The sequence below is a fragment of the Xyrauchen texanus genome, chromosome 37 (assembly GCF_025860055.1).
Source record: "Xyrauchen texanus isolate HMW12.3.18 chromosome 37, RBS_HiC_50CHRs, whole genome shotgun sequence".
Lineage (NCBI taxonomy): Eukaryota > Metazoa > Chordata > Actinopteri > Cypriniformes > Catostomidae > Xyrauchen > Xyrauchen texanus.
The window spans coordinates 11,818,075-11,831,744 of NC_068312.1; the positions used below are offsets into that span (position 1 = coordinate 11,818,075).

The 13,670-nt window shown below is 39.8% G+C and overlaps 1 protein-coding gene across 7 annotated transcripts in view; it reads right to left on the minus strand.

Annotated features, from left to right (window-relative positions):
- The window catches only part of LOC127630614 (vinexin-like), a 64,107-nt gene that overhangs the window by 21,344 nt on the left and 29,093 nt on the right, over positions 1–13,670 (minus strand). For 5 of the 7 annotated variants that reach the window (XM_052108234.1, XM_052108231.1, XM_052108228.1 and 2 more), the window contains exons 3-11: positions 11,585–11,782; positions 10,714–10,786; positions 10,326–10,465; positions 9,182–9,245; positions 5,389–5,439; positions 5,111–5,204; positions 4,851–4,944; positions 2,020–2,088; positions 217–327 (exon numbers count right to left, since the gene is read on the minus strand). In XM_052108234.1, coding sequence (XP_051964194.1) covers positions 217–327; positions 2,020–2,088; positions 4,851–4,944; positions 5,111–5,204; positions 5,389–5,439; positions 9,182–9,245; positions 10,326–10,465; positions 10,714–10,786; positions 11,585–11,782 — 894 coding nt within the window. The remainder of the gene's footprint in view (positions 1–216; positions 328–2,019; positions 2,089–4,850; positions 4,945–5,110; positions 5,205–5,388; positions 5,440–9,181; positions 9,246–10,325; positions 10,466–10,713; positions 10,787–11,584; positions 11,783–13,670) is intronic. The other 2 variants (XM_052108230.1, XM_052108233.1) reach the window with 2 other exon arrangements.

The window sequence follows — 13,670 nt, forward strand, 5'->3', positions numbered from 1 at the left end:
ACAGTCAGAGAAGAGGAGAACTGAGGCATAAGAATTGTAGAATAGAAATATTTATCTTCAGTAGAATTTAAAGGCATTTTGGACAAGATGTGGGTGTGTGCTATGAGATTATATGCAATTAAAGTCAGAAGCCATACTGGAATCAGGGAGGGAAAGAGGGTGTAATCTTTGATTTCTGAGGATTATGAATGGAATCTGTCATAGGAGGGTCAGTACCTCACCCCTGCCTTGCCGCTGCAGCTGTTTCTGTGACAGATTTCTCTCCAGACCACGAATGTCTGAGTCCAGCTCCGCCTCAAAACGATACAGCTCCGACACCAGTGTCGCCTGAGCAACGCCATGACAACCAGGTGACACATAGTAGATTACGTAAAGTGATGGAAATTGTAGGGTGTGGTTACATGAGTCATAATTTGGAAATGAAGAAAAATTAATACTTAATAAATTATGTTATAAATGTATACTTTTGACATTATAACAATCACAAGACACTATTCAAAGTCAGGTTCAGAGTTAAGGTAGGATGTTCCACCATGAAAGATTTGTGGTCATGCTGTAAAAATGTTGTTTTGAGTTACCCAAACTTTGTCATCTGTATTAACTAGCTTTAAAGGTGCACACAGTAACTTTTGTCTTTGTGTCATCATGCAGTTACACTGACACCTAGTGGCTTGGATGCAGTTTTCAGTTTCCGATGCCATTGTAGAAAGCATTCACAGTCAGCCATGATTACTTTAATCAGTGAGTGAAAGTGTCAAATAACAGAATGGTTACTGAGATTAAGTGAGTAGTACTCAGCTGGTCATGTGATTCTAACATGGCAGCCCCCATGTGCGGACCCTCTCCATGTAAAATAAAACAGCTTTTAACAGGTTACCGACATGTCTGGAGTCTCCATTTTAATTTGAGAGGTTAGGATTTTCTACATATAGTGCAAATTTTAACTTTTTAAATGAGAAGAAAATTACTGAGTGCTCCTTTAAATCAAGGAAATTATTTAAAAAGACTGAATCAATATGACTATGATAGGTCACACCAAATAAGAGTCATTTTTAAAGGGATAGTTCACCCAAAACTGAAAATGCTCTCATAATTTACTCACCCTCATGCCATCCCAGATGTGTATGAATTTCTTTCTTCTGCAGAACACAAACAAAGATTTTTAGTTGAATATTTTAGCTCTGTAGGTCCATAAAATGCAAGAGACAAAAGTGCTAAAAGCATAAAAGTAAACCATAAGTCTCCAGTGGTTGAATCCATTACTTCAGAAGCTATATGATAGGTGTGGGTGAGAAACACATTTTTAAAATCTTTTTTACTATAAATTCTCCTCCCTGCCCAGTAGGTGGTGATATGCACGAAGAATGCGAATCGCCAAAAAAAGAAAAAAAAAAAGGTGAAAGGGGAGATTTATAATAAAAATAGGACTCAACCACACCTATCATATCACTTCTGAAGACATGGTTTTAACCACTAGAATCATATGGATTACTTTTATGCTGCATTTATATGCTTTTTGGAATATAAAAGTTCTGGCCACCATTCACTAATTTCATTAAATGGACCAACAGAGCTGAAATATTCTTCTAAAAATCGTTGTTTGTGTTCTGCAGAAGAAAGAAATTCTTACACATCTGGGATGGCATGAGGGTGAGTAAATGATGAGAGAATTTTTATTTTTGGGTGAACTATCCCTTTTAAAAATGACTCTTACTTGAGGAAGCTTTCCCTTAAAGGGTCATATTACAGTAGTTATAAATGGCTCAAAGTAACAACTGTACATTTTTATGATGGATCAAACAATTCCAATCTGAGTTCTTAAATGAGTCATTTGTGGTAGAACAAATTATCACACTGTACTGTTAACTTTAAACCACCGTTTAACAAGTTTTCTGCTCATTCAGTTATATTGCATCAATAGATTAAAATGTTTTATGATGGAAACATCTAGTGAACAAACTCTCATAATAAAGTTTGTGTTTTGTGGAACTTAATGCAGGCAGGCAGGCAGGCACTCACCTCTATGGAGGGGGACTTGGGTTTCACCGATGTGTGATTTAAGGGTGAGTGTGACTCAGGCCTCAGTGACTGAAAAAACAAAGCAAAGCCCAACAGAGACTTCAACATTGTACAATACTGTTAGGCCCCATTTACATAGATATCCAAATCACTGATGCAGGTTTCTGCCATTTATTTATTTATTAATATGGAAAAGTATAAACAACTGCCACAACAACTATAGAAATAGCTCCCTGAATTACAAATAGCCTATCCAGTAGCCTTTGCATGATCAACATGGTGTCATGTAAGCTAAGGCACTGAACCACTGATAATCCTGATAACAGTAGGAATTAAAACGTTAGTAAACTTGAATGTGCCATCATAGTTCTGTATGAAAATCACAAACAATTAAATTACATTACTAAAAATTGATTAAAGACAAATATACTGTTTCCATAGTCATAGTGTGCATCTAGGTGCAACAAATATGGGCGGTTGACCTGTATAATTAGACTTGAATTGTTTTGCCTTGTTTATTTGTTACCTAAAGAGCTATGTTGGCATTTGAGTAATACGGTTAAAGTTTTCGAGCATAAAGTCATAATATTACGAGAATAAAATCATACTCTTTTTAGAATAGTCATCACATTTTGAGAACGATGTCAAAATTACAGGAATTAAGTTGTTATATTACAAGAATAAAGTAATCAGACTTCTTTTGACTATACATCTATCGAAATAAGTCTGATTTTCAAACCGCAAAACATCTTTACCACAGTCCCACACAGACATTCAGGAAATTGCCTCTTTTTTGCAGTCTGAAATGGCAACATTATTCTCGCATTATTGCGAATTTAATGCCGTAATGCTACGACTTTATTCTTGTAAAGTTGATTTTGAATTTTCCATGGCCCTCCAACACCATCATACAAGAGATGTCATTAGTTAGCTATAATTGTTTTTTTAAAACCTCCAAACAGGTAGGATCATGTGAAAAAAGGTCCGATCTCTTGGCAGGAGATAACCCGTTTTGAAGCCAATTCAGACATGCAGAACCATTGACTGATCAGTGATGTCATCTTTCAAATATGTTAACAAGGTAAAGTTGTCTGCAGTAGAAGAGATGACAGCTGTCACGTAAAGAGGATTGAGGGAAAACACAGAATGAAAAGAAGGAACAGTGCTTGACATGCTCACAGGGAATTTAAAGTATGGTGCTGTTAAACGCTGCTACATCACAAGCGGTTAACAGGTCTAATAAGTATCACAAGACACCCATGCTTCATACAGCTCAACAACTGTAGACAGAACAACAGATTCTTTTATTCTACTGCAATAGAGCAAGAAATGAAAACAGTTATTCATGCACCAACAGGGCTCCTGACAAACATGTTTAGCATCTAATTCCAAAAATGTATAAACTGAAAATTCTAATTCACCTCTGGTGTCCATAACTCCAACTTATAGACTTGCCAGTCCACAAAAATACAAATCTTAAACGTATGTGGTTTGACTTTTTAAAAAGTTTGATTACACATTATGTACTTACAACATAAATGAATATTTCCCTTAAAGGATAAGCTGCCTCTTGGTTAAATGGAAAGGTCTCTCTTAGGTACTGTAGTGGTCTCTCAAAGTATGTCAAGCTTTCAGACTTACACGTAAACAAAACCACATGGATCGCCACTTTCTTAGAAGAGTAAATGGTCACACCTAACACAGCATCGTGGCTTTACCATACAATGCATGGTAGACATAACTGCAATACTCATGCTCCCACCTTTTTTTTTTGGCAAATATTCAATGTTATCTTAATACATCAGCATGTATTCATTCATTCCATCCCTATGAGGTTTCTTGCAGAATACTGTACTCCCAGTTTTTCCCATTTTGGGAGCTGGTTTCTCAGTGATATACAGTATATACATCCACTCACCGGCCACTTTATTAGGTAGTTGATCTATGTTATCAACAAGCTGTTTTCGCTCGCAGAACTGCCGCTCTCTGGATGTTTTTCACACCATTCTCTTTACACTCTAGAGACTGTTGTGTGTGTGAAAATCCCAGGATATCAGCAGTTACAGGAATACTCTAACTAGCCCGTCTGGCACCATCAATCATGCCACACTCTATATCACTGAGATCAAATTTTTCCCCATTCTGATGGCTGATGTGAATATTAACTGAAGCTCCTGACCCATATCTGCAGGATTTTATACATTAAACTGCTGCCACATGATTGGCTGATTAGATAATCGCATATATGTACATGTGTAACCAAGAAAGTGGCCGGTGAGTGTGTATTTATATATATATATATGCATTTTGTTCTTCACTGTTACATCATAAAGACCAAAGTGAACTGTACAATATTTCTGTATTTACATTGTAATTTACATTGTACATTACCATTCAGAAGCTTCTGTTAAATGTCTACTTGACCTTTAAGAAAAATGCCAAAACCATAGCATGCAAAACAGCAAAAATAATAAGAAGAATAGTGATAATTGTTGTAGTAGTAAAGGGTAACACTGTACTGACTTTTCCCTGCATTCCAGTTTTCTGTGCTTGTGGATAACAATCTAGCTCACTCACTAAATGCCAACAGAAAGTTACAAAGTATCAACATTCTTTGGAAAACTTACAAACTGGAAAAACTTCACAAAAGTTTCAGAACAGCCTGTAAAAACATTCCATTCAGATGTTTTTCAGTCATGTATGCTCAAGTGCATTGCTACAAATCATTATAATCTACAGGATAAACACACCCACTAGCATATGTTCTTTACAGTCATAGCTTGTTAAAATGAGTCTTCATAAATCCATGGAGTTTGTTTCAGGTCTCTTACCTGAGTACGATCCTCCAACGCTGCTCCTTTTCCAGGCTCAAAGTCAAAAATGCTCTTCGGCTCTGGATGCTTCCCTATGTCGCCCAGATCAGCCCTGTAAAACAACCCCCCCACCCACACACACACACACACACACACACACACAAACACAGGACACTTCACCACACATTCATTGTTGGTTCATGCAGCAACAGATCCTAACCTGCCTTGAGTTTTTTTTTCTCTCTTTTAAAGCTTTAGTCTATATCTCTGTCTCTCACCAGTCAGGCAGGGCTCCGTACTGGGTAAACATGAAGGGATCTGAATGCCCATCCTGCTGGGCAGAGTCTGAGGACGAAGACGATGACAACCTTTCTGTAGGTAAAAAAGAAAAATGAGTGAAGTTAATCTGTATCAATGAGAGCTTACAAATGTTGTACACTTGCAATAGTGTCTGGTTTGGATGGATGGATGGATGACAGACAGAGAGACAGATAGAGAGACAGATAAATTGACAGATAGATAGAGCCAAAAATAATGTAACTATTTAGCTACTTACGTTCTCTCCAGTCAAGCTCAGTCTCTACAAAAATAAAAAATTTGACAAAAACTGAAATTAGAAGAAATAACAGTAACTAAATACATTAGACTAAGTACAAATTTTGTTCATCTGTATTGAACTTCAGATGTTTGACAAAGTCATTATCAACACTATAAAAAGTGGTAACAACCAAATTACCCAAAGAAGCCTTTTCTGCCTGATTCTACCTCATTACCTTTCAAATTATTTTTGATAGTGAGTGGAGGCCCCCAACACTACACACTTTAGATATCTCCCTTATCAAACACACATTGGCAGACAGAATTTGCATGTCCCTCCCCCGTACATATGGGCATAAAAGGAGGGAATCATGCGTCTGTTCATTCAGGTTTTGCACTGAGGAGCCGAGAATAAGGTTTGGCCGTTACAGTGGCTCGGTTCAGCTCCGTGGCTGGGGGACACAACTTCTCATTCCCTCCATCAGGGAATGGAGGTTACAACAGTAACCTAGACATTCCCCGTCTGTCGCTCACTTGACGTTGTGTCGAATGAAGCAACACAAGGTCCCTATTAAATCACGCCATGCGCTGAACCATGTACGTGAGCTTCTGACGCAGGTGCGAGCAGGCAGTTGCTTACCAAAGCAACAGGCTGCGTCAGACTGCACGTACCCTTCCCCAACGCCCCATAAACGTTTTAGGTTTACCCCCCGGCATCCCGAAGGGGGGTAAAAGTGACGTGCCAAGCATGGGAGCAGGTTGCACATGCCATGCCTTTTCTCTCTCTCTATGTTTCTCGCATAGGCGACCGGGGGGGCAGAGGGGACCCATGGAATGAGGAAATAGCTCTTTTATTGAGAATGTGGGTAGGCAAAGGAAATTAGGGTAAATAAAGATTCTCCTCCCGGCCCTCCACCAGAGGACGGAGTGGTCCGTTTACCAGGGGCACTTGGGAGCCTTCTGTGTCCTCCAGGACGTCCGAGAGACGGGGGTGTGTGCTTCCTGAGAGGTGCTCAATGGTGGGGCTGAGAGCTGGGCCCAGGTTGAGGTGGAGCTGCCTAGCATTTGGAATCCACAGGGGGACGCCCTCAGCGAGCAGACGGAGCACGGCTTGTGCTAGAAAGGCTGCGGGGCATGATGTGGGAAATGGCCTCCATCTATTTCTTCACCGCCGAAAACTGCTGGGCAAAGTCATCGACTTGTCGCCGAATAGGCCGAGCTGGAAGACAGGGGCGTTGAGAAAGTAGGCTTGGTCTACCTCCCGCATCTTGACCAGGTTCAGCCATAGGTGACTTTCCTGGACCACAAGGGTGGACTACCCAAGTGCAGATCTTTAAGTGCCTTGGCTTGGTGGACTTGCAGGAGGGCCATGGCATGCAGGGCAGAGGTGGCCTGTCCGGTGGCGATGTAGGCTTTGGCGGTCAGTGATGATGTCATCCTACAGGCATTGGAGGGGAGCACCGGGCGATCCTGCCAGGTTGCAGCTTTTTCCGGACATAGGCGGATCGCAACCGCTCTATCCACCTGGGGGACCTCCGAATACCCATGGGCTGCCCCGCCATCAAGGGTATTGAGAGCGGATGAACGAGGAGGTTGGTTGCGGGCAGTGAAAGGTGCCTTCCACGACCTCGTCAGCTCATCGTGCACCTCCGGGAAGAAAGGAACTGTGAGCGCAGCCCGGACCCGAGGAACCAATCGTCTAGCTGTGAGGGCTGCGGGGAGGACAGAGGGTTCCAGTCCAACCCCAAGCTCACAGCAGCCCAGGCAAGCATGTCGGCCATCTGGCCGTCAGCTTCAGACTGGGCACGCCGACCCAAAGGCGGCAGTCCAGTCGAGTCTTATGCGTCAGACACCGGGACGCTCTTCGATGCAGCTGTGAATTCATCATCCAGCTCAGCGGGTCCGAGGAAGTAGTCAAACTAGCCTTGAGGTGAGCCGCTCTCACCTCAAGCCTGGACAGAAGTCAACAAGCGTGCCGGGGGGCGGGTGGTTCATGGGGATCTACCTGGCGAAACCTTTTTAGAAAGGAAAGCCACGACCACACCGTTGCCATGGTTAAGTTCTCGCAGTGAGAACAAGAACCATCCACAAACACCGCCTCAGTGTGATCATGGCCTAGACACACGAGGCAGCGTCTATGACCATCAGGAGCGGAGAGATATCGACCGCATCCAGGAACTACACAGGGGCGGAAGGGCATCTTTAAAAAGACGCATCCTGAAAAGGACGTTCAACGCCTACTGTGTGTGCTCTTTTAGAGAAATAAACTCTTTTAGAAAAAAATATTATGTTTTAGAAGCGTTGTCGAAGCACCCAGGTGCAGAGAAGGAGAAAGCCGCTGATACGCACCGTAGATCCAACAGCTATGTTCTGCAGAGATGAGTGGAACAGAAGTGATCTCAGCTCGCTGATCGCACAACCGCTCAGCTTTTCATTCTCGGAAGAAATCTGAATGAACAGATGCACAATTCCCTCCTTTTATACCCGTATGTCTAGGGGAGGAACATGCAAATTCTGTCTGCCAATTTCTCATTGGCCTTTTCTCAAGTTCAGAAGTAACCGAGGCCTTCAAGAAAGTCCCCTAGTGTTGCTTCATTCGACACAACGTTGAGTGAGCGACAGATGGGGAACTTAGGCTTACAATGCTTTTTGGAAACGCAGCCCAGTTCATTTAGATATTTCCACATCAATATTTTAGGTTAAAATGTTGTTCAGTATAAAATCTAACTGATCAATATCTAAGGGCAGGTAATCAGAAGGCTGCAAAGGTTAATTCATAAGCTATCACTATTGCGCTCTTGAGCTCCTGTAATTATACTGTAAATACTTTATTTAAAAGTGTCTGCTAAATGACTACTTAACTCTCTATTTAAAGATCAATAGCATGTCAGATTCTCACATGAAAACCCTTTATTAAAATATTTAACTGTATGAAGGCACAATTAGACTTTTAGACAAATAGACTTGTTTAGTAAACAAAGGTGTTCATGGAAACACATTGAGCAAGTCGGATAATGCTGCAATATGCTGTTTAGAATTACTCAACTACATTAAGTGGTGCTCCAGTCATTAAAGTTGGTTAACTGGAGCAGTAATACTCAAGCATCTGAATATTAATCAAGCTCAAGACTCTGGCCAGGCATCCTTTTTGTGGAGTTTTGGTTAACAGAAATTTGAGGTAAAGCACTGTAAAATTCAACAGGTGTTTTCATGCAGAAACCCCCCACAATTCTGATGCTGTTCTTGGAGGTTTTTAAGAGACAGTTCACTAAAAAATGAAAATGTTGTCATCACTTCCTCACCATCATGTCATTCTAAACGAGTATAAAGTTATTTTTTCGATGGAAAATCTCCTTTTGTGTTCCACAGTAGAAAGAACGTCCAATGGTTTTGGAACGACATGAGGGTGAGTAAGTGCTCATATAATTTTTATTTTTGTGTGAACTCTGCCTTTAAAATCAACTTTAGTGTTATGTGCAATAACAGTTTTTTGGCTTTTGTATGAGTATGTAATCAGTATAGATCAATCTCAGAGGATTTACTGGTGAAGGGAAGGGACATTGCTGTACCCTAAATCCCATCATGCTCAGTACAGCCTATCTGGTTTCACTTTCAAAAGGTCAGCTGTGCACTTTCTTGCTGAGTTCTGAATGTGGTGAAAGATAAAACAATGTTCAAAAATGAAAGTCTAAAATTTCTAAGCCAGCATTGTCATTTATTCTGTTTGTACAATCTGACAGTGAATAATGCATTTCCTCATTGTTTCCATGCAAAAGGAGAAAAAGAGAGAGAGAGAGGGAGAGAGCATATACCTTCTGGTTTCTTATGGATTTGTCTGAACATGCTCCTGTACCAGTCCTTGGGCTTGTTTACACTCTGGTAAAGAGGGTTGAGAAAGCGAAATATGCACTGTTCATTGTTCTAAATGAAAACTACATAATATGGCTACATAATTAACATAATTTCGTAACATGTCCATTACCTTTTTAACAACATCAAGAATTGCCTTCACTAGCTTATTTTAAATGATCATGTGTGAAATGACATTTCAAAAAGCACATATAGGCCTATGCATGTACAATATTTATAAAACAATTAGCTATACTAAAAAAAAAAACTTTCACTTTTGTCCATATTACTTAAAAAATGCATGTAACCAAGTTAACTTAATTTTACTTAGTTGTTGCACTGGAAATATATTTATCCATTTGTGTTTGGATAACATGAACCTTTATGGTTTGATTAACTGAAACTGGGCAGTGGATTTCTAGTTCCCAGCATGCTTTCCATTGGACACAATAGGGAAACTAAATGTTAAAATTAAATGTTATTTTGTGTGTTTCTGTGTAAGATGAAGATAAAGGGGTATACTTGTTCAGCCCCATTCACCCAGCCAGCGACATTGCATGAGACAGCGTCACCATCCCATTCATTTTCAATGAGAGCACAGCGAATTCCGGCGACACTAGCTGTCGTGACCGTTGGTTACAGAGATCACCGCGGGAAGCGACAAGACAAGTTGAGAAAATGTATTTCAACTTTATGCAAATTACGAGGGACATTCGCAAGTGACTACCAATGACAGTGAAGACAGAGGAGCTTACATCTTCTGTCTCCAGGCAGGGTGAGAGTGAGATACTGGAGTGAACTTCAGTGCAGGAGACGGAACCACGTGGAACCACTCTCCACAATTGAATCGTGTTCAGCTAAATAGTTATTTTTCTGAGTTAAAATAGATTTTGATGGAGTATAGTATGTCATACCACAGGACATGTTAACTTTCCAAAAGTATTTCATGTCATCTACCAATGTATTGCTCAGTAGATAAAATGTGGGTCAAAATATTGCTAACAAGTAAGCTATGTTATAACTGACACATTGTGGTGTTGTACCAGACCGGTGAATGATTTGTGAGATTGCAGTGATTTAGTGAGCGTATGTTGTGTGGAGACTCACAGATCGAGATGCTATTGGCATGCCTGTTTCATCTACAGGGCCGATTCCAGAGAACTTTATCAGTCGCTCATCTCGTGGGGCAGAAGTCCGGGGCAACGTGGCAGAGCCTCCACTTTTCATTTCACCATTAGACAATCCATCTGAGAGACCATAACAGAAACAGTGAGATTACTGTTTAATGGTTAAAACAATATCAAAGTATTACTAGTAATTGCTACTAATTTAGTTTAGAGGATGAGAGATTTATCCAATATTAGTGCACTACACTTTCCCACAATATCTGGAACATGCAATTAATAATTATTTTATTTTGAACACCCTCTTAAAATCAAGATGTGATTTATTTGGATTTCTACAAATATGTCTCAAAATTAAATTAAGGATTTACTGTTTGCCTGTGTAGGACCATAGTATGATCCATAACCACGTGTTGGGAATCCACCTCCATTGACATCAGCAACCTGATGGGAACATTAGAATGCAGTCAGCACACACACACACACACACACACACACACACACACACACAAATGTTTAAACAATGAATTAAGCAAATGTATGAAATGTTTATAATTCCTAAGGCAAAATCAACACATTGCCTTTTATTTGTATTTTCAAAATCAACTCTTTCTAGGCTCCAGTATTGTGATGTTGATCATGATAACTCCTTTGTGCAAATAGTCAGATTTCTTTGCTCCCACTGAAGCACAAAATTCTCAAATCATGCTTAATAAAATGGATCATCAGGTTCTGAACAACTTTTGAAGTTCATGCCAGCTCACAAAAGTGAAGAAAAAAAAAACAGGTACATTTTTCAACCTTTTACTTGAATTGTTATGTTGCTAAAATAATTTCTAATGAAAATATTCCTATTAAACTATAAAATAAATGTGCAAAATTGCATTTTCACTAGTAGACTACAATAATAATTATAATAAAAAAAAAAAAAAAAAATATATATATATATATATATATATATATATATATATATATATATAAAATCACCTTAAAACAAGTTACAATTAACATACTGTAGAGTAGTTGTATTTTTTAATTAAGGCCACAAGAGGGCAGAACAACATAAAATGTGCACATATCAGTCAATTGGGTGAAGTTGTCAGTCAATCAGTGAAGTTGTTTTGGAACAGTGTCATTGTCAATGTAAGTTAATCAAAGCTCTTCAGTTGGTGGCATCATGTGGATTAGTTTCACATTGCAATTGCACAAAATGCTTCTGATGTCTTGCACCTATGCTCTTGCCTTGTGTTGCAAAGATGTAGGAGCTGAACTGTTGTGGAATGGACTTAAGGGAGGTGTAGGAAGACCAGGAGAGATCACTACAACTTCTGGTGTCATATCTGGAGTCGTGAAGTGCTGGTTCACTCCACTGCTGGGAAGAGCCTCATCTGAGAAAATGATCCGTGAGCCATTCAGATGGTCATACTCCTCCACTCTTTTCTGGGAGAGACACAGACAGAGACATTTCATTTCACAACACAGAATCTGAGTTTCGAGACAACTAAAACATGGATGATACATTTAGTCTTATTGTCAACTACAACCACAATTCCAAAAAAGTTGTGAGAGTATGCAAAATGCAATGAAAACAAAAAGTAAATGTACTTTGACTTGTATTCAAGCAAAAACATTAAAAGACAAGGTACTTTATGCTTTACTTAATCAACGGCATTGCTTTTTGAAGATATATGTTTTTCTGAAATTGATGCCTGCAACACATTCCAAAGAAGTTGAGACAGTGGCAGTTTAGGACTATTATAACATGGCTCTCTGGAATACTCAATTCTAATTGGTCAATAGCGCCATCTAGCGGACTGATATTGCCCTGTTACAACCGAACATCCCCATATCTCCAGTCAGGTATTGCTCTGATATTACTCAACATTCAGGGATTTAGACGTATTAAACCGCTCATCCAAGTTCTGCGATCCGCCTCTCCTGCTTCTTGGCTCACTTCAAGTAAGCTAATAAAATAATTTCACCTCAAATCAATGTTTCATGTGTATTTCTTTGTTTATTTGGCAAGCAGTCTTCTAATAGGCGGATGGCCATTTTCACAAAATAAACATCAACAGAACTCTGACACAAACCGGAGGTGGATTTTAGCTGTTCAGTAGTTTCTTTCTTCTCAAATTACATAAATTCAATGCAAATCAATATTTGATGTCCATGTATTTATTTATTTGGTTAGTAGCCATGTGATAAGTTGTGTATTATGTACAGCTAGCCGGTTGTTATTACACAATAAACCCCTTCCAGGTGATGCAAGACTGATCACCCTGTCAGGGTTTATTGTGCGATAACCACCAGCTAACTGTATATTATCCCTTACAATCAATCTGACATGTTGAAATAACAAGGTGATATTAAAGAAGGGATGTTAAACTGGTGAGGCAATCCTGTTATAAGGAGCCTCGAAAAAAGCCTAGTCCTTCAAGAGCTGGGATGGGTCGAGGTTCCAATTTGCCAACAGATGCATCAGCAAATAATCCAGTGCTTTGAGAACAATGTTCCCCAAATTGGAAGGATTTGAGGCATTTCACCCTCTACATGCACAATATAGTTGAAAGATTCAAGGAATCCAGTCAAATCTCAGTGTGTACAGGGCACAGCCAAAAATCACTTCCAAATGTGCATGATCTTTGATCCCTCAGTCTTCGATCCGTCACTGTCTTAAAAACAGTCATTCGACTGTAATGGATATCATGACATTGGCTCGATAATACTTCTGTAAACTTTTGTCAATCAACACCATTGTTTGCTGCATCCACAGATGCAAGTTAAGGCTTTATTATGTGAAGCAGAAGCCATACATCAACAATGTCCAGAAGCGTCACCAATTTCTCTGGGCTTGGTCTCATCTAAAATGAATGTAGAACAGTGGAATCATGTTTCGTGGTCTGACAATTTCACATTTCAAATAGATTTAGGAAAAAATAGCTGTTGTGTTCACCAGGTCGAAGAGGAAAAGTACCATCCATATATCGTCATCTTTTATAGATCAACCTTTTGTAAGACGTTCCATCATCTTGCAGAAAAAGGCTCTTTGTGGCCCTGTAGTTTGTGGCACCACATCAGGAGAAACTCATTACTACCTCATTGCACAGCCCTTTTTGAGTGGCGACCCTCATTTAAACTCCCTAATGTATTAACCTTGGCCAAAAGGGTCAAGAATAGGTGCCAGTGCCTGCTATCAATCCTGAGTGGTGATAAGAGGTTACAGAGTTGGTTTTGCCTCACCAAAATGTCTTGCTGGCAGCTTGTTGTTTGCCCTTCTCTACCTCTCCCTCTTGACTTAGACTCCGCAATCTCTCCCTTTCCACACTCA